The 20,369-nt window shown below is 49.9% G+C and overlaps 1 protein-coding gene across 7 annotated transcripts in view; it reads right to left on the bottom strand.

Moving 5' to 3' along the window:
- Positions 1 to 2,375: 2,375 nt before the first annotated feature.
- efr3a (EFR3 homolog A (S. cerevisiae)) overlaps positions 2,376 to 20,369 on the bottom strand; it is a 24,013-nt gene continuing 6,019 nt past the window's right edge. For 3 of the 7 annotated variants that reach the window (XM_078099963.1, XM_078099964.1, XM_078099962.1), the window contains 23 exons: positions 17,510 to 17,586; positions 16,441 to 16,568; positions 15,242 to 15,392; positions 14,206 to 14,327; positions 13,796 to 13,945; positions 12,715 to 12,855; positions 11,931 to 12,009; positions 11,235 to 11,370; positions 10,885 to 10,962; positions 10,175 to 10,342; positions 9,802 to 9,916; positions 9,438 to 9,489; positions 8,999 to 9,171; positions 8,612 to 8,687; positions 7,933 to 8,094; positions 7,559 to 7,690; positions 7,407 to 7,474; positions 7,204 to 7,331; positions 5,954 to 6,039; positions 5,831 to 5,879; positions 5,590 to 5,693; positions 5,460 to 5,509; positions 2,376 to 5,205 (listed from right to left, as the gene is read on the bottom strand). In XM_078099963.1, coding sequence (XP_077956089.1) covers positions 5,100 to 5,205; positions 5,460 to 5,509; positions 5,590 to 5,693; positions 5,831 to 5,879; positions 5,954 to 6,039; positions 7,204 to 7,331; positions 7,407 to 7,474; positions 7,559 to 7,690; positions 7,933 to 8,094; positions 8,612 to 8,687; positions 8,999 to 9,171; positions 9,438 to 9,489; positions 9,802 to 9,916; positions 10,175 to 10,342; positions 10,885 to 10,962; positions 11,235 to 11,370; positions 11,931 to 12,009; positions 12,715 to 12,855; positions 13,796 to 13,945; positions 14,206 to 14,327; positions 15,242 to 15,392; positions 16,441 to 16,568; positions 17,510 to 17,586 — 2,531 coding nt within the window. In that variant the 3' untranslated portion in view covers positions 2,376 to 5,099. Of the gene's footprint in view, positions 5,206 to 5,459; positions 5,510 to 5,589; positions 5,694 to 5,830; positions 5,880 to 5,953; positions 6,040 to 6,366; positions 6,743 to 6,866; positions 6,918 to 7,203; positions 7,332 to 7,406; positions 7,475 to 7,558; positions 7,691 to 7,932; positions 8,095 to 8,611; positions 8,688 to 8,998; positions 9,172 to 9,437; positions 9,490 to 9,801; positions 9,917 to 10,174; positions 10,343 to 10,884; positions 10,963 to 11,234; positions 11,371 to 11,930; positions 12,010 to 12,714; positions 12,856 to 13,795; positions 13,946 to 14,205; positions 14,328 to 15,241; positions 15,393 to 16,440; positions 16,569 to 17,509; positions 17,587 to 20,369 lie in introns of those variants that run through there. The other 4 variants (XM_078099967.1, XM_078099966.1, XM_078099965.1 and 1 more) reach the window with 2 other exon arrangements.

Here is a 20,369-nt window from a genome sequence, read left to right as displayed (position 1 = left end):
GCAGAGGGAGAAGAAGAAATACTTTGACCCATTTAGTGCCCCCCCCCCCCTTCATTCAGCATGAACACAGCAGCGGTTTTGATTGCGACCTCATAGATCTAAACGCCTCCGTGTTGTCGTGACTATGCAGAGAGGATTGCTTCGGCCTTCAGGTGACATTAAAGATGGAAGAAATGAACGTATGAAACTGCACTAAGGAGACAGCAGACTTATTGCGATGTGCTGCGGGCCCTGAATACCACCGCTAATGGTCCACTCCGTCACCCCCCCGAGCCCCCGCTGGGCCGAGCTGTTGGAAGCCATTGAGGTCGCCCGCCTCGTGTGCAGCGGCGTGATGGAGGGGGTGATTTATGGAGCCTGTTACACCACGGAGGGTAAGCGGGGGTCAGCGGGGAGCTTCCTGGTTCCATCGCTCCCTACCAGGCTTTATGGGGTCAGAGGTCGGAGGAGGGTGGAGGTTGTTAAGCCCTCTCAAACATGAGGCTACACAAACAGAATTGAATGAAATCGCAGGTTTTTATTGTAGTCTTTAACCTCTGAACCATGTTTCCCATGTGGATTTTCTCTGCTGCTCCGAACGGTGAGTTCCTTCCTACGTTCCCTTAGAAACACTCACACTAATATTAGGCTCTCTTGGGGGTTATGTGATCACACAGACGGGGTTCACTGATGTGTTAAATATTATTCAAACTCCCACATTATAATAATGACTCATCTTCTCTTCAGCACTTTCTGCCAGCTCCATCTTCTGCTCCATCTTCTGCAGGGACCCCGGGGGGCCGGAGGCCAGAACGCGGCTGACGTGAGCGGTGAGGAAGAAGACATGAATGAGGCACGTGAGCCATGCGGCTCGCTAAATATCTATTAATGAGTCCAGGGTTCAAAAGGTCAAGCTGCATGTCAGCGTGAGGAGGTCAGAGGGTTCACGCTTACGGGCCAAACATCATGTGAGAAGTTTTAAAGGAGGACGTTGTGACTAATCCTGATCGGACGCATCAAACAGGACAATTTAAAAACAGAAAACTGGCTGCGTAAAGACAACTTTTATTGTTAAATTAAACTTTACCTTTAACCAACTTTTGAACACTCCCTGAAACCCGGGACCCTGAAACCCGGGATCCTGCACACAATACAGCAGCTTATACTGTGTTTCCTAATCACAGAACTAGAACCTCCTCACTGGTTCTACATGAGCTCCTCTCTGGTCTTCAGGATCAAAGATGGCTCCTTTTGGGCCCCGAATGCTTCGGTGCACTCGGCAGTTTCTATGATTAACGATTAAATCTCTGCTCACCTGTACGAGATGGAGGAAGTGAGTTAGCACTTCCTGTGAGGCTCACACAGGACTGCATGACTGACAGCTCGTACAACCGGAGCTTGAGAGGCCTCGCCGGGTTGTCCGGCTCCGCCTCCGACCACGGCGGTAACCCTTCATCACAGCATTAACGTGCACGCTAAGCACAGCGCGGAGGGGGGAGGACTTGAGTGACCATTGTGTGTGAGGCACTGAGTCTGTGTTCTTGGAGTCATGACTGCCTGTTGCCATGGAGATGCACTTTTATGTTGCAGAGGGAGAGAACTGCTAATCGTTAGGCGAGTGACGTGGTGTCTCAGTAGTTTGTGGGTTCTTATTACGTTTGACCTGCAGAGATGGAAACCGGAGCGACGCGGCGGGATTGGACGTCGGGCTCGTAACCCCGCCCCCGCTGCTGACACCTGCAGGAATCTGCTGCTCTGATTGGTCTAGCTGGATTACAAGGCGTGTCGTTGCAACATTTACAGTGTTTAAAAGTAGTTTTCTCTGTGTGGCTTTTCATGTCAGGGGCTCCTCCTCCGCGTTGTAAATCCCAACTCCTCCTGACTCCTCCTCCTGACTCCTCCTAACTCCTCCTCCTAACTTCTCTTGACTCCTCCTAACTCCTCTTGACTCCTGCTAACTCCTCCTCCCGACTCATCCTGACTCCTCCTGCTCATCCCGAATAACGGTATTTGTTTTTATGGGTCAGAATCGTCGCCGTGGGTTTTACGTAACTGGCTGATTTCCTCTATCTTCATCACAGATCTCATTCACTGTTATCGGAGGCGAGCGGCGACCTCACGCGATGACATCACGGCGTCCATCTTCCTGAGGACTACGGCTCCCGGCGGCCTCGGAGGGAGGCGCTTATGGAACATCGGCCTTTTGTTTTACGTTCCTCCTTTTCATTCTTAAATATTCAACAAAAATGATTGGAAAAAATATTTTTCTTTCAAGTGTGTGAGAATAATCATTCTTTTCGCTCAATAATTTATATTAATATATTATTTAGTAAATTTTCACTTTGACTTCTTTATTAAAAAGAAAGAAGTCAAACGATGAAATCACAGCCCGTCAGTTTAATGGAACATTTTATTTGATTCAGCAACATCAACCAACATTTCTAACAATCTGTAGACTTCTGCTGGTTCCACTTCCTTTATTCTACGTTCATCCAGAGTTCAAAGGTCAACACATTAACACTGAAAATGATTGGTCCTTTTATCGATAAGTAAATACGGAGAGAAAATTTATAGAATTATTAACTAATTGAGAGAAAAAGAGAAAAAAGCAAAAAAAAGCAAAAATGAGGATTTGCATAATTAAAAATCAAGATCTTGTTCTTTAGAAAACTCTAGATTTATTTTCTAATTCTCACATTTTTATTGATATTTGTAATAAAAGAATTCATTGTGACGGCTTTAAAATTCATCTGCTGGTCTCAGTGGGCGGACCGATGAGTCATGTGACCATTAAACACCTGAAGCCTGTGAATCCAGAACGGGTCCAGACCACCGGTGGTCCAGTCCCTCTTGCTATGGTACACGGTCCACAGTGATCAGTGCAAACTCCGTATTTCATCTTCTCATTGTAATACGTCTGGATCTAAACGTTATTAAGTAGCAGCGCCGACTCTTTAAACTCAGTCTGCTTCGACTGACTGGTGACCTTCAGGAAGTCGCAGCTTCAGGACCAAAGTCACTCAAATATCATTATTATTAACATTATATTATTATCTCTCCAAGAGAAACCGTCTCCAAGTCCTGCATCTTCAGAAGATGTTGACCAACGTATTATTATTGGGGGGGAGACGGGTCCCTTTCAGGTCCCAGTAGGACCTCCGGTGGTTCAAAGGGTTCTCGGGTTCTCCATAGAACGTCCAAAGAGGTCGAGGGTCAAACTTTCACAGATGCTTCTAGTTGGATCAATGTGGTCGAAGCAGTTTTTCTCGTATTGACGTCACAATAAAATATATTCAACCTGCAGGAGAACCGTTCTCACAATGAGACATCTTTTTATTTCTAAAGCTGCAACTTCCTGAAGGAACGACTAAAGACGTAAAAGCTAAATCACTAAATTACAGATTCTCTCCACGTTATCACAGCAAAAATAACTAGATATAATATTCATTCATGTATCAGCATATTTGAAATGGCATAATGGATTCTATAATAAAAGTAATAATCAAGTAACATTTCGTAACTGAGACCATTTGTCCCGTATTGATAAGAACTGCACAATCCCATCGAAACCTGAACCTCAATAAGCATCTAATCTCTACCTGGCAACACTGTATCCGCACACGATGCATCAGATGTACAAAAATATATGATTTACTGCTAGAATGACACATTCATCGAGCAAGTGATCGTTCTTCTTGAAGAGAAATGAGGGTTTTAATAAAACGGTTGCAGGTCACTGAGTGCAGCGACGTGCAGGACGACAACGAAAGTATCAACGGGATCTTTGTTTCTTCCCTTCAGTCCAAACATCTCCAGCAGCTTAGCTTACACACCAAGCGGTGAGACGGCCTCCAACCACCAGCTCCTCCACCCTCCCGTCTGAGAACCACCACAGACCCGATTCCAGAGACGCCCCCCCATGCTGGCGTTAGCTTCCGGGGTAGCTAACCAGCTCAAGTGCAGTGGAGATCAATTTGTTTTTGTGCATCCTTCTGCTTATCGTTGTTAAGAGCGTTCACTGCAGATTCTGTCCTGATGGAAGGAGACGGAGACGTCCCCCGCGGTCAAAGAGACAAAAGTAGTTTCATTATTGCTGTGCATGTTGGTTAAAAACGTAAATAGGTGCTGCGATACGGATGCAGAACAATTTGTCGATGAGTTCTTTCTGACTGAAACCTCTCATGTCCCATTTCATCAAGTCATCTACATTCATTCATTCATTCATTCATTCGAGTCCATGAAGGCTGGTGATGGACATTTCTTCCATGTCCCGTTTTGGGATCCCGTCCCATCGACCTCTTGGTTGTACGTGTTTGAAACGGACAATAAATGATGCTGGTAAACTGAACCTGACTAATGAGTAAAGATTTGTACGGTGATGTGACTTCCTGTTCCTGAAGGTCTTCAAACATCCCACTGGGAATATTTGACACTGTTGACTTGAACATCACAACACCTGCATCCAAAGAGCGAGACGTTTCTCTGTGCTGCTTTCAGTCCACTTCCCCCGTCCTCCATCATCTTCATCATCATCATCATCCTCGTCCTCGTCCCTCCTAACGGGTTGGACGTTTCTACCAGCAGGCGAGTTACTGCAGTCCTCCTCTGTGACAGCGAACACGTCGCACAACTCTGCACGTGACGATAAGAACGGATACACAAGGCGCTCCACAAGGCGTGAAGACATCACACCAGATGCATGCTGGGAAGCCTGCGCGCTGAAGGTGGAAGCTTTGATCTCGGTGACTTGCAGGGAAACAAAGTGCGACCAAGCGGTTGGTTCAGAGCATAAAGGTTAGAACTCAAAGTTCAGAAACACAAGAAGCTGCGGCTGAAGTCATGAAAGTACATTTTGGGGGAAAAGGAAGAACCGTTTTCAGCCTGAGGCCGATCTTCAGGCGCGTTGCGCGGGGGGGGGGGGTCAGGGGGGTTAAGGGGGGTTTGAGGGTGGGTTAAGGGGGGATTAAGGGGGGTTTGAAGGTGGGGTAAGGGGGGGTTTGAGGGGGGATTAAGGGGGGTTTAAGGGGAGGTTAAGGGGGGTTTAAGGGGAGGTTAAGGGGGGTTAAGGAAGTTACGCTGTTGATGCAGCTCTTTGCTCCGGTTCCTCCTCCAGACGAGCATCAGTAGACACAAAGGTCGGGGAACTTCATCTCGTAGACGGGGACCGACTGGTGCTGGGGGTGTCCCGAGGAGATGGAGACCACTCCGGAGGGGCTGGGTGGAGGCCTGGGGGGACGAGAGAGGGGGCTGTATGTTAATCAGGGGGTGAAGCCTGAGGAACTGCTGATGGAGGACATGGATGCGGACGTCTCTGCAGTCACATGGAAGTTACACGCTGTCTGATTCCAGGGACTGTGGGACGAGGTCCTTCTCCAGTCAGTGAAGCTTCAATACGCAGTAAACGTATTGCGTATCAGCTGGAACGTATGACATCACCACCTGCAGAGCAAACGATAAGTCGCCTAAAAGCGCCGACTCACCGGATCGTCAGCTCAAAGATCTGCGCCAGCCGGTCGTGCAGCATGTTGGCCTGAAGGAACAACAACAGGCCGGTTAGTGGACGCTGAAGCTGGGAACCGGATCGCTGCTCCTCTCGGAGAGGCTCTGCACCTTGGACTCGCAGTGGGCGGCGATCTCCTCAAACGGAGCTTTCTGGAACTTCTCCATCAGCTGACGCCTCTTCTCCCTCTCCTGCTCCTCCAGCCCGGTGGTGTCTGGGACCAGGAGGAAGCTCGTTAGCAGGTGTCTCATGGTCATCGGTCAACATGCCAGTTTTGTCTCTACTGATTTAAAACACGTTTCTGTCGGCAGCGACGGAGACTTGGAGACAAACGGGCGAAGCGTCTCTCACCGATGGCCTTCTTCAGGGTCTCGAACGTGATCTCCTCAGGCAGCTGGGACTGAAATCAGATGAGGACACAGAGGGGTCAGAGACATCCACGTCAACAGCTGGACCTGTGAACACGTCGCTCACCGTGTCTGGAAGGCTGTTGGACATGATGTCCACTTGGAGGGAGATTGTGTCCACGAAGCTCTTCCTCCTGGTCAGACGATCTAGATCTACAGGACGAGTCCAGCAGGTTAACGCTCTCATGAGACGTGAGACGTGGGGGGGGCTCTGAGCTCGCCGCGTCCTTCACCCTCCCCCCTCCCCCCTCTACACAACACAACACGCGTCCACAGATGAATATAGAAACCAGCGTCTACATCAACAGCCTGAAGCACGACAAGATACACAACTACTCCCCCAGGAGGGGGGGCCGTCTACTGACACCTACGCTCACGTACTCACCGGGACATTCCCAGACGCAGTGCAAACAAAGGCAGGGGCCATTTTTAGAGACAAAAAGCATTTGGGTACACAGAGAGATGCTACAGCTACAAGAGCTACGAGTGGAAACAACATGGGGGCTCATCTAGGGGGGGACGGGGGGGGTCCTCTGGTTCCTGCAGCTCCTCTGCAGCTTAACAGAGGAGCATCAAGCAGCTTCTCTTCAGCTCTACGGGGACCAGGCTCTCCTCACGCTCCCTTACAACCAAACTGCAAACTGAGGTTCAGCATAAAACAAAACCACCCGGACGAGGACGTTCGTCCCTCTGACGTCCCACGACGTGAACGAGGGGGGGCAGGTTGGACCTTCTCGCACCCCGTCAGTGGGTTGGTCCAGACGTGAGTCAGAATGCAGTTTGGATGCGTGGGAGACAACACATCTAACAGCTGGAGATGTCCTCATAGGACCTTCAGCACCTCTGCCGACCACATCTGGAGTCAATAACACACCTTCCTTTATCTCACAGCTTTAGCACACAGATGTTTACGTGCTGTGTTCAGACTGGAGGTCTGGCTGAGGTCCTTCAGAGGACTCGTCCTCTACACTAGCCGTTACCTCTGGACGTCTGCTTGCACCTGTGGAGGATCTTCCCTACTGTGTAAAGCACTGGAGTGTGGTGAAGACGGGGGGGGGGGGGGGCAGAAGCACACGGGGAGTTAGACTCCTCTCAGAGAACAATATCTGCCGGCACTTCAAGCTCCGGATTATCAAATTCATTTGGATTCATGAATCTTCCAGATGTTCATGTTGTTCTAAAGTAAAATATCGCTTTAAATCCCCAGAGAGGACGAAGGCGGCGGAGCTGATCAGACGATGTTCTTATTAAAGTTAGTTTGCATGCTGTGAATGTCGACATGTGGCTCCTTATGAAGACATGAAGGTCCAGGCCTACCTGTGACCTGGGGGACGTACGGGATGGACAGCCTCTCGGCGTTGTACCCGGGTCCCGCCAGGCACTCGGCCATGTCGGCGGTCTGGAAGTAGAGCGGCCGGTCCTCCTTGTCCAGGGACTCGGGGAGCCTGGGAGGAGGAGACGGGGCCGTTACTCTCGTTGCGGTTGGTCGGAGACCTTCGGGCCTGCTGCTGCGTACTCACGGACACTTGTCTCTGAAGACGTGCTCTGGGAGGAGGTACGGAGCGTCCAAGCTCCTCAGCTCAATGACCTGACGAGAGAACGGAGGTGAGCATGTGCAGCCTCGGGGGAGGGGTGAGGGGTGGGGAGGGGGGGGCACGTTCACGCCACGCACCTTGCTGACGTGCTGACAGAAGGGGGGGTTTGCGATCATCTGGCTCAGGAAGTTGAGGTACGCCGCCACCAACGCCATGATGCCACAGCGGATCAGCATGGGCAGGTTCTCCTCGTTGGCCAGAGCCGTGTCCTACAGAGGACACAAGGCAGCATGAAGACACCAGCCCTGTCCTCCCTGTTGGCACCGAGTGGGAGGGCTGCTGGGTAATACGTCGACCTCGATCGAAGGTACTGACCCATCAATCACTGACTTAAAGACCCAGATCAGAAATCATGAGAGAAATCACAGACGAGACTGAGACCATAAACATTGTAAACATTGTAAACACACAATGTTTACATGAGAGACGTCTGTGGGAGCAGAGGAGTCACCTGGATGGCGATGGAGAGCCGGATGAGGTCGATGACTGCCTCCTCGTTGGCCAGCTCGATGGTCAGAATCGCCAGCGTGGTGAAGAGCAGCTCAAAGTTTTTGTGGACGTTGTCCTCCTCTTTGCAGCCCAGGTAGATGTGGCGGTAGAGCTGCTGGCCGTGCTGGGAGGGGGGGGGGCATTACTTCATTAAAGACAGAACACATTTCCCAGTGTGCATTAGTTGTTACCAAATCAAACATCTGTTCTACCACCACACAGGTTCAACATGTTTAAAGATTCTTGTACTTAAGTCCATTAAAACAACATTGTGATCACCGCAGGAGATGATTGGTCCTTATTATTAAAGCACACGAGGCCTCGCCAGGGACCACGTGACATCACTTCCTGCCAACAACATCGGTGTTGTCAGATTGTCGGTACGACAGAACTCTGAACATGTTCCTGATCTCCTGATATTTATGGATTAGATGAACCTCTCATCAACAACATGAAACGCACCAATGAGAAAAGCTAAACCGACAGATGGAGCGTGAAGGCCACGGACTCCTGCTCTCCACCAATGAGACGACCAGAACCCCGTGACCTCTGACACCGGCAGGTTGAACAAAGCAAAGCACTTTGACTCTTCTCGGGGTCGGGAGCACAGCAGGATCAACCCCCCCCCCCAGATGTTCTACCTTCTTCATGAACGCAACGTCTTGCTTGGAAATCTTCTCCCTTTTAATCTTCAGAGCTGCAACGTTGGGAATGACTCTGCAACGGGGACACAAGTCCAACAGGTCCATTTACTCGAGGACGGCTCATAAAACATTCAAGGTACTTTTACTCCAACTGGCGTTTACTTCACTCCTGCATCTCACAGTAGATATCGTACTTTCACTCGGCTCCTCCGGCCTCCAGGTGAGTGTTGAGTGATAAAAATAAAAGAATAAAGTTCTTTTACACATTCGTGGTTCTGACATTTTAAGAGCTTATGGACCATGATGCATCTCTTCAGATCGGAGTATTTCTACGCGGTGTTGTTAGTGCTCGGAGCCACTTTTGCCAGGTGGTGTATTTTGTACCTGATGCCGCGCAGCTTGGCGCGGTTGTCATGGCGATCGATGATGTTGTGCAGGATCTCCAGCACCAGCTGCCTCAGCTCGTTGTCCTCCATCAGCGAGATGGAGAAGAGCGGATCGAGGAAGGAAGGAGGCAAGGCGGCCGCCATGGACTTGGACTTAAAGCCAGAGGTTACCTGAGGTCAGAGGGGGGGGGGGGGGGGGGTTATCACAGCGTGAGGAGATTAATTCACGGGAGCATGATGACCTCCTCCTCTGGAACATCATCTGATGGTTTATGACCAGAAGCAGGAGCTGTGAAGAAGCTTTTATGTGGAACCTACGTGACGTTTCAAAAGATCCTTTGCACAACATCAATGTCCATAATGAACGGCGAGGCCCCCCCACGGAGCGCATGTTGCTACCTTCAGTCTGTGCATGTATGTGCGTGTTCATCACTCACCATGATGAGCGAGCTCAGCAACATGGTCTGGATCCGCTTGGTGCCCTGGTGCCTGAGGGACAGCAGAGAAAGAGGACGTCACACTAGTCCTTCAGAAGCAGCCCCACGGGGGGCAGTGGAGCTACTTCAGAGACAAATAACTCTTATTCTCCCGCAATTAATCAAAAAGGGGGTAAGACGGCGGGGGGGGGGGGGGGGGGGGGGGTCTTTGAGGAGGAGAAAGGTGCTCGTTTGATTTGGGATCATCTGCAGACGCCTGAAAGGATCAAATCGCTTTAGTGGGTGAATTCACTGCAGGAGACTGTGAGTGAGTGAGAGAGAGACTGTGTGTGTGTGTGTGTGTGTGTGTGTGTGTGAGACTCACCCGATCTTGACGGTGTCCAAGGTGTGGCACGGGGTCCCGTACACGGGCACCTTGCCCATGACGAACATCATGACCTCGGCTCGCTGGTAGTCTGGAAGGTTCCCACCAAAGAAACCTGCAGAGAGACACCGGACAGAGAGGACAGGCTGAGGAAAGGAGCCACAGCGCTTCCTTCAGCACAGCGTGGTGCCGTAATGCTTCCTTTGTTGTCTACTTTATCATAGCGACCACTGGAAAGGAGAGCAGATAGTCTTACCCACAATGCCTTGCGGCATCATCATTTACGCTCCCTCGAGTTATCTTCTATATTCCTGACTCTTAGTTTGTGAGAGCACAAAGCATGTGAGGAGGTCTAAGTGGCGAGACGCCGTACCGATGGTCTGGATGATGGCGTTCTGGACGATCCGCTCCTCGCTCTCTTTGCCGCGGCCGGACGACACGCTGACGCTGGAGTTCCTCCTGGAGGTGTCGCCCAGCTCGAGGTCCACGCTCATCCTCAGGTGTTTGAGCAGCGTGTTGAAGACCTCCAGCACGGTGGGACCTGCACACACACACACACACACACGCACACGCACACGCACACGCTAACATCAGACGGCGGTTTCCACACTGCGGCAGCGCAGAAGAAGCTCGTTACTGGAGCTTAACGAGGACGAATAACGTGCATCAGAAATCCGAGCGACACATTTAGCATCTTGAAGAACAGATTCCTGAATGTGCAGCGACGTTTTCATACGAGCTGTTGTTCATATTCACATCGTCTTAAATCCCACCGGCACAAAAAGCAACATGAGTCGGCTGACTGGCTCCGCCCCCCCACCTCGATGTGCAGCACTAGGTTAACTTATTTTTACTGTATTCAAACACAATTTTTTATATATATTTTATATATGCCGTTCAATAAACAACAAGCGCATAAAACAGACAACAACGAGGTGTAAGACTCACGTGCTAAGCTACGCTAACACAAGCGCCACTCGGGTCCCGATGAAGCGTCACGTGATTCACATGATACACTACACATCTGCACTACGGCACATCTGGATCTGAGGCTGGTGGAGTCTACGCATCGTGATACCGTACCGAGCCACAGATTGGGAGGAGTCGTGATTTCACTTTCAAAGGTGCACAAGTCACTTCTCTTGGACTCGTGAATCATTCCTATCCGGCGGGGGGGGTTGTGGGGGGGGGGGTCCAGGCAGCGGCAGTAAAACACAGGTTGGAGGAATTAAATACATAAAATACTACAAAATCTAAAGCTTGAAAGTTCAATTACTTCTCATAAAGAAGCCTTTTGGCTCATTTACAGCAGACGTTGATCAAATAAACCAATGAACGCAGCTCCTGTTCGGCCCCCGGCGCTCTGCGAGCGTCCAGACCGGGATTCACGCACCCGCAGGACGATTCCGTCGTCTCCCCACGGGGGAACTCACCCACGGAGCCTTTGGCCGCGATGGCCACCGTCTCCAGGAGGACCTGCACGATGCCGGCTCGGACCCGGGGGGTGTTCCTGTTGTTGGTGTCCAGGTGATTGAGAACCTGCTGGATGACGTGATGGGAGTGCTGAGCCTGGAGCAGACACGGAGGCAGAGAGACATCGGTGAAGACGTCCCCAAGCAAAACGTCCCACAGACAAACAAGGGGTGCGTTTGTTTTTGTCAAACAGAACTTCAGACGAGACATTTCAGCATGAACGTCGTTCAAAGCTGGAAGACGACCCGAGTCCAGTTCGATGACGAGTTTTAAGGGTCTATTCTTGGAACTCGTATAAAACCAGCGTTAATAAAAAGGTCGGTACTGTGGACGGACCACAGGCTGCGAGCAAGAAGACGCTTGTGGACACAGCTGGTGAACCGGCTGAGGAGGAGGGGCTTGAAGATGTCGTGTCGTACCTGCGAGATCCAGTGAGGGTGAAACGGTTTCTGTCGAGTTGAACACGTTTATCGAGCTGTTAGCAACAAAACCGGCTCACAGGAACAGCAAGAAAGGAAAGTGTAAGAAGAGAGAAGGGGGCGAGGCCTGAGGCAGAGGGGGCGGGGCCAATTGTGAGAAGGCGCCATGACACAACGTGAACGTGGTACGTCAGAGTGTATGAGTCAGATGTGCTTATTGGACTGTGTGCACGGTACCTGGATGGAGTACATGATGATTCTGAAGCAGGACACGGCGAACTCGTTGGGGTCCCACAGGTGGTGGTTGTCCAGGTGACTGAAGACAGAAGAAAAAAAACAACGATCCTCATCAATTGTCTCGCCAAATAAAAGGTCAAAGGTCGGGCTTTCCGTGCCAAGTGTTAGACCAAATAAATATAATGATATATCCATGTGTGGGAATGGAAGCAGTTGGTGTCTTTTCTAATAGAAGCTTCATCCCTCCTGAGGACGGAGAATCTCATTGACCAGCAGCAATCGACCCCGTTACAAGCAGCACCCTAACCACGTCTTTTTACGCCTTTCATGGGGGATTTTAATTTGATTTATTTCATTTGTGTAGGTCGAAGCACTTATTTTGAATATTGTACTATTGTCTGTTTCATTTGTGTTAAACATCTTTCCTCCAGATGACGGACACCAAATTAAAGAGATGTAATGTGTGTATTGCTCATAAGAGTTGTTATAACTCTCAGTATTCATTAAGCAGTGAAACTGAGTCGTTACGAAGGGAAATAAACAAGGAGAAGCAATTTATGAGCAATGCGCCGAGAGGCAAAAGCAATGTGGAGTGGGGGGGGGGGGGGGTAGTGGTACTACTGGTAGATTATCAGAGCTCTTTGCCCACGCCCTTTTAGTGCACGTGAGCGTACGTTTGGGCCCTTTAGAACTGGACGAGGATCTCCTCAACAAAGAGGTCCACCTGAGAAGCTCAGGCTCAGGATGGGGACTTATAAGCCCCGCCCCCCCCCCAGGTACTCACACCAGCACGGGCCGCACGGCGTTGTTCATGTTGCCGTAGGCCGCTCGCCCCAGCAGCTCCCTGAAGCAGCTCTCCGCCAGCGCCGCCGGGTTCTCCTCGCCGTCCTGACCCGCCACCGAAGGGGTGCTGGGGTGCCCCGCCCTGCCAGACACACAGCGAGACATTAGGGGGCAGGAAGGTGAGGGGGGGGGCATAGAGGCCACTCAGTTGAATCTAAAGCATCACGGCAAATGTATAATATCATAATATCCTCAAACCAAGTTCAGAGGACAAAAAGCAGCTCAATGAGGCTCCAGAACAAGTCAAGAAACCCTCCTCCACATGGGGGGGGCAATAACATTTAGAGAAGATGAGAGAGAGAATCCTTCAGGACAGACGAGAGAGAAGAAAGACGGACTAAAGACAGACCCAAAAGAATCAATCAGCAGAAATGAAAGAGTATCGACCGCCTCCACCTGAGAGGTGTGTGTGTGTGTGTGTTAGAAATGTGTACAACAGGAGCCGAAAGCTGAGCTTCTTTTATATAGGACAAACATATATATATATATATATGATTCGGCTTTTCTACCAGATGACCTTATCTAGAATAAAATGAGCTGGATAGTTAAGTTATGCACCCATTTATTATTGCATATCGTCTTTACTTTAAAATAATCTGTGATTTTTCTCGTTCTCCGTCAAACCAGCAGCTGATCCTGGTTTTTAAAAGGACTATTATCACCAGGGACTTGTGCATTTAATAGGCACTTTATTGCATTTTACTCAAAACAGACCCGGTAAAAACACATTAAATTAGAGCTTCTCAGAATAACTATGAGGTCATGATTGATTCAGCCGGGACCAACAGGCGGGAGAGGCGGAAAACATGGTTAATATGAATATATAGAGCACTTAAAGGCTCCATCTTGCCTCAATATCGGTAACACTAGTGGACACTGTGAAACATGTTGCATAAACAGAGTCCATCGTCTGATTTATGGCGTTCTAACTGGGCCTTAGTGCACCAAAGACATGTGAAAGTGGGTTGATGAGATTAACAACTATCATCTCGAGGGCAGTGTGTGCGTGTGTGTGTGCCCACCTGTCCAGGTCCTCACTGTCCTGCATGTTGAACAGCATGGAGGGGATCAGCTTGTCCATGTGCTGAGGCTCCCAGATGATGGCCTGCAGCTCGTCGTTGACCGTCTTCCTCACGACGCCCTGCAGGCCTTTGATCCCGGCCACACGGATCCTGACACGCACACACGCCCCGTTAGAGGTCACCAGAAAGGTCGATTCTACCACTTAGGATGGATTCACCCGCTTGAATGGGCTGGTGCGGATACTGGCTGGTTAGTTATGGACTCATCAGGATTAGATATATATATGTATATAGAACCAAATGAAGTGATTCCTCGATGCTTCACTTCAGGGACCTTCCTCAGGAGGACACCAGTCGAGAAGGAGCATCCTTTAGTCTTCAGCATGAAGGTGGTTCTCTGAGGTTCTCACCTGGTTCTGGTCTCAGGCTCGTCGTGGGTCGAGTGGCACATGGCGCTGAACTGGGACACGAAGAAGTCGTAGCGGCGGTGGTAAGACGGCGTGTCCTCCTCGATGTTGGCAAACTTCACAAACTAGAGGAGGACAGGGAGGAGGAGGAGGAGGACATGCGTGAGTGTCCTTTGCCTCACGCTTTGAGGGGAGGAGCTGATAAAATACTGCGGTCTAGTTCTATTGCACAAAAGTCATGAAATAATATTACAAAAAAGGAAATGTGGAAACTTGAACAATCAGTTCACAACCATCTTCACACTGTTCTGGTTTATAGACAAAAGGTCAAAAACAAGCAACTAATTATCATCCTCAGCATTTACACTCAAAGAAGTCAAACCCTCGAAGCAGCTGGAAGACACTCAGAATAAGTGGTTTCAGTGAGGGGGCGGGGCCGAGGCTCCACGGCGTGCAGACGACCAATCAGGGAGCAGCGCGCTCAGGACGCTCTCCAATGAGCACGCCGTTCATTCTGCTTCCCTCGGGCACATTTAAAGAGCTCAATTTAAAAGGAAATGAATACAAGGGCCCTCAGAGCATGCTGGGTAATGGACTGGTTCCACTAATCTGCATACTGATGACATGGAATCCATTCCCGCCGACATGGATCTCTGGGGAAGCTCGTCGTGAGCGTTCACAAACTAAAAACGGGATCGTTTCCCAATCACGGAGCTACAGATGAGCTTTGCTTCCTGCTGGTTCCACTTGGACACATTTGATCTTCTGTGGCAGCAACGCGACGACGCAAACTAATAAAGTTCTGAGCAGAGATCAGGTTCAGTTCAGTCCGTCGACGGGAAGCACACAGGAAGTTAACAGCAGTGAACTGGTGTGATGTCCTGACCCCACCCACGGGGGCCCAGGAGAAGACCCCCCCCCCCCCAGGTCTCCTCTACGGAGACTGGACGCTCAATGTAGAGACACCACTTACAGCATAGTCATGACAATATAATGACAGAATTACTAGAACCAGGAGAAAATAGGGCCTTCGTCCTACCGAGTTGGTGCCCAGGACCTGCAGGTCTGGTTCTCTGGACTCCAGCAGCTTGGCCACCATGTGCAGGAAGCTCTCCACGAAGGGCTTGATGCTCTGCGAGTGACAGGCCATCAGCAGCTGGTCCAGAGCCTCCATGGCGATCACCACGTTCCTACAGACGACCAGGGGGGGGGCGGGGTCAGTTCAGCGCCGCACGGGAGGCCCCCGCCGCTCACGCTCAAACACGCCAACGGGGTCAAAGGTCACGCACATAACTCTCTGAACATCAGGTCCAATTATGTACTGAGGTTTTCCTTTCTGGTGTTCACTTATATTTATTATATCCGTGTTCTGCAGAAGGATCAAGTTAACGGATCAGCATGTTTAAAATAGTAACAACCACAATAATTATAATTGTCCAAAATTACTTTAAGTATTACTAAAATAATACCATTTTTTATTGCACTAAAAGGTACTCAAGCCTCTACACTGTATAAATACATATATATACACACACACACACACACACACACACACACACACACACACACATATTAAAACAGTAAAAAGAGAACACGATATGAATTTGTGGTACAGAAGTTGTTTATTTTAAAGTGAGGAGTTGTTTTAAAGTTGTATTTGATCATTTCATGTCACAGATGACCCTCCCTTCAAATCCCCTCATGACATCACGGATGAAATATGCATCGGTCTTCACAGCAAAGACTTTAAATCCAAATTCAATCATTTCACGATTTCATTTCAGATTTATGATCCCCCACGACCTATAAGATCCCTCACGACCTATAAGATCCCTCACGATCGATATGATCCCTCACGATCGATATGATCCCTCGTGTTCGATATGATCCCTCACGATCGATATGATCCCTCGTGTTCGATATGATCCCTCACGATCGATATGATCACCGATATGATCCCTCACGATCGATATGATCCCTCACGATCGATATGATCTCCCTCACGACCGATATGATCCCTCACGATCGATATCATCCCTCACGATCGTTATGATCACATTCCAGTAGCAATCTGAGGATTTACAGAAATATGTAAAAATTTCAGATTCCTGCTTCTTTTTGGTTTCCATGGTAACGAGAACAGAGATTCTTTGAGAGAACATCTGAAGGATCCATCCTTGTTAAGCTGAACTCCTCCTTGGTAAAGAGGAGGAGCCTGAAGGCGGGCGAGTGACTCACCCGTAGCGGTGTCGCACCACATCTCGGCTCAGCCTCTCGGCGAGGTAGGCACCGATCCGGTCCAGCTTCTCCGGGGCCGACACGGCGTAGAAGGTCAGCTTCTCCATGTCCGATTTGCTGAGGCCATCCTGAAGGACAACACAGACGTTCAAGGCAAGTAGGGCAACGCATTTGGATTCATCCGCCGCTGGAAGTAGTCAAAGTTCTGTTTGTTCGATGGAAGGCATTTAAGCGGTTTGACCTTTATTCCCCCAGAAGGAAGCGACAGGCCGGGAGCCACAGACAGGAAGTACTTCCTCATCGATGAGCGGGCGGACAGGAGTCACGTTCTTATACTGTTAGTATCATTTCTTGTTGCTTTGATCACAACAAGCTGAGTGACATCTAGTCCTGTTGTTGAGGAGAGACGGTAAACTCTCCTCCTTGGCATCACCAGCAGGTGTCAAACATCTGGGGGGGTTTAACCGGAGAGCCTCGGCCCCCCGAGAGCCGTCAGCTAGCGACAAGTGATAATTAAACCAACGAGGTCTCGACCGCCAGAGCTTTTTCGATTTCCCTTCGCGCCTGTTCGCTTAAAAAAAACAATTAAGAAACCGTAGTGGAGGGCGAAGAGAATCCCTCGTGTTTAACGATTAAGGCGCGGTGGAGGAACGGCCTGTCAAAGCTTTATCTCGGTGGTCTTTGAACGCATCATGTGTAATAGCTTTCCTCAAAAAATGTGACCCAAACGAAACTTGAAATTGTTGATATTGAATTTATTTTATGTTTGATTTAAAATATTGGCCTCAATGAACCGTTTGCTTTAATCATATTCTTTAAACAACCTTAAATACTGAACTATCAATGAAACTCATTGATAAGTTCAGTCAGATTTGAGAACACGGAGCAGCTGAGAGGAGTCTGTTAAACATCTAGACACATAGTGCCTCCATCAGTGACATTAGTGCCCACTTACCCAAATGTTGGACTTATGATTATTTCATGTGCGGCACAAGTCTCATTGACCCCCAGTCTCAGAAGTGGACAATCACCTCCTTGTGTCTTCAATAAATCAGGAAGCGGGACTTACTTTGGGGTCCTCGGGGAAGATGTTGTCCACCAGGCGTTTGTACCTCGGCCTCAGAGGCCCACAGCAGCCGCACACTCCTGCAACACAACACACAACACACAACCCTTAGCACACAAGTACGCGTCCGATGAGGCGGGAGACGCCTCCTCCAACAGGTCCTCTGCCAACACGCCTCAGGACCTTCAACTTCCACTTCATTTACCGTGCAAACTAAAATCAATGATTTATTTCTCCACAACCGGCGACCTGCCATCGGCCGGCAGCGGGCAGCACTCGAGCCGCCGGCGGACAGGAAGTGATGAGTCGCGGCAGGAAGCTCCCCCGGGGTGTTCACGTACGTCTGATCGACCCCAAAGCACGCGCTGCTGCATGGTCCGTTAGAGGCCTGTCAATCAGCGTGAAGCCCCGCCCCAAAGCATTTCCTCCTTCATGGTCTGTTTGACTCCAAAAGTTACTAAATGAACATCATGCTGAATTGAAGAAGACTTGAAACTAGAGACTGAGACAAGAGGAGTCGCCCCCTGCTGGTCACTACAGAGGATGCAGCTTTAACACACAAAGCTCTGACTTCACTCCATCAACACAGACCAGACATGCATCCTGACTGCCCCCCCCCCCCCCCCCCGGTTAACTTATTTGTTTGTTTGAGGCGGCATTGGAATAAAAGCATAAAAACAAATGACAGGAGGCGCTGGAGATCTGCTGTAATGGAGGCGATGCATCAATGCCGTCTCCAGATGATGCATCACCCCCCAACCAAACCAAGCCAGCAGGCCGAGCATCCATCATCACAGACTCAATGGCACGATAAGACCAGAGGATTCTTATCTAGAGTGCTCGTTAACACAGCCGAGGTGCATGATGGGTAAGAGGGAGCACAGTCTTTAATCTTAACACACACACGAGGAGATCAGGTCGTAAACTGGACAGAATCATAATGAAGTTCATATTAAACTCCATATGTTCAGAGCTTGAACCTTAAATTAATTACAGAACCACCTTGAAAGGTTAAACTCTTCTTTATGGTCAACATTAATCCAACAGCACACGATAAATAAGAAATGCGAAAAGGCAGCAGGACAGTTCGCCAAGGTTGTTTCCTTCAGATATAAATAATCTGTGTGGGTTCAAATAAATAAGTAAAAAGCAAAGCCGATCCAGCTCTCAGTGCACTGCCCGGATTCCTCCAGTAATACTTCTGGGATTGAACGCTACCATTTTCTTGACGTAGCACAAAATATGCATTTGAAATACAGCTCGACACCCTTTTCTATTCTACGTTAATGAACTTCAATAAACTTCTTTTCCATATCGAACGCATATTAAATTCCCTCTACTTGAAACAATGCTTCATTATTATGAAACATTGGGCTCAACTGAAGCCGACTGAGGCTTTTGGGTGCCGACCTACCGGAGCTCAGCAGGCCCCTCCGGGGGCCGAAGGCCCCGTCGGCCTGGCTGACGGGAACCTGCCGGTACCTCCCGAGGTGGACGCAACACGCCGCCATGCCCCGAGAGCCGTGAGGCGTCTGCTCCGACCCAAGCCGTGGACTTCACCGGGGGAGGGGGGGGACGCCTGAGTGGAAGCTTCCAGTTCACCTCACGCACCGGAAACCTCATCCGGCCCCCGAGCCGCCGACCGGCTCCCCTGCGCCGAGACGAGCGGCCGCCAGGTCCGACGGGGGAGGAGGGGGGGGATGGGGGGGGGGCTCGGGTTACCAGCCTCCATGTGATCCGAGACAAAAGCCTCCCGAGGTTCCTATGACCTCACACGACAACCGGCCAGGGGGCGGGGCCAGGGGGCGGGGCCCCGGTAACCGGATCTCTGTGAGCGTCACACCTGGTTTCCATCGTCAGGTGAGCAGAAGAAGAGACCCCCGCTGAAGCAGAACCACCAGGTCTCCTCACGGAACACAATGTTCAGACAAAATGAAAATATCCTCAATAACTGGGGAAATGTACAACGAGCCATGAACGTGAAGTTAGGGGTCCCAGAGGGACGTCGGCCCTCAGGGGGGCGGGGGGAGAACCTCAGAACATCCAGACTAAGGAGCACAAACTGCTCCTCTAGCAACGCCCAGTCATCCCTCTAGGATCCTTCTGCACCCAGAGAGGGAATAACAGGCTTTAAGGAAGAAAAACACCCCGAGCCAGATTATCACTTCGTCCATCCACCCAAACTCCACCCTCCACAGGGAGCCTCTGCTCCGCTGGCTTCCACCTCCACCCGGAGCCTCATCGAGGACGAGACGGTTCCTCCTCCACGTGTATAAATATAACATGCAAGATTCATAAAGAAATACACTGAAAGACTAATTGTAGCACTTAAATTGTACTTATAGTGTCTCTTATCTGATGAAATTGCACTTTTTGTTTGTTGTTCTTCTTTGTGTCCTTATGGTTGAAATGTACTTATTGTAAGTCGCTAAGTGACATGTGATGTGATGTAAAGTGAATAGTTGTCAACCACGAGCCAAGTGCTGAGCAGATGGATCCTTTCCGTCTATAGACTCAGATTCCAGAAACCTCCCTGCAACGCAAACGCTCAGCTGGTGATCTATGGGGGGGGGGGGGGGGGGGGCTCATTGACTTGCATTGTCACGTCCTGCTTTTTGAACCTTGAAGGGCGCACTCGCAGGAAAACAGATGATGACCCATAAATTTGCCGCCTCCACCGCCGCTCCGCTCCGGCCAGACGGACGGCTAAATTTATATCGCTCCAAAAAAAAAGAAAAAAAAGGAGGAGGAGAATAAATGTGTGTTTGTGCTCAGCAGGATCATCTGACGCCACACGAGGCTTCTCGGCAAGGAGACAAAGACCAGCATCCAACAGCAGACGGTTGGAGGAACACCGCCTGAT

Source organism: Gasterosteus aculeatus, chromosome 3 (genome assembly GCF_964276395.1).
Source record: "Gasterosteus aculeatus chromosome 3, fGasAcu3.hap1.1, whole genome shotgun sequence".
Lineage (NCBI taxonomy): Eukaryota > Metazoa > Chordata > Actinopteri > Perciformes > Gasterosteidae > Gasterosteus > Gasterosteus aculeatus.
Note: the sequence above shows the minus strand (reverse complement) of the source record. Positions and strands in the feature narration are given on the sequence as shown.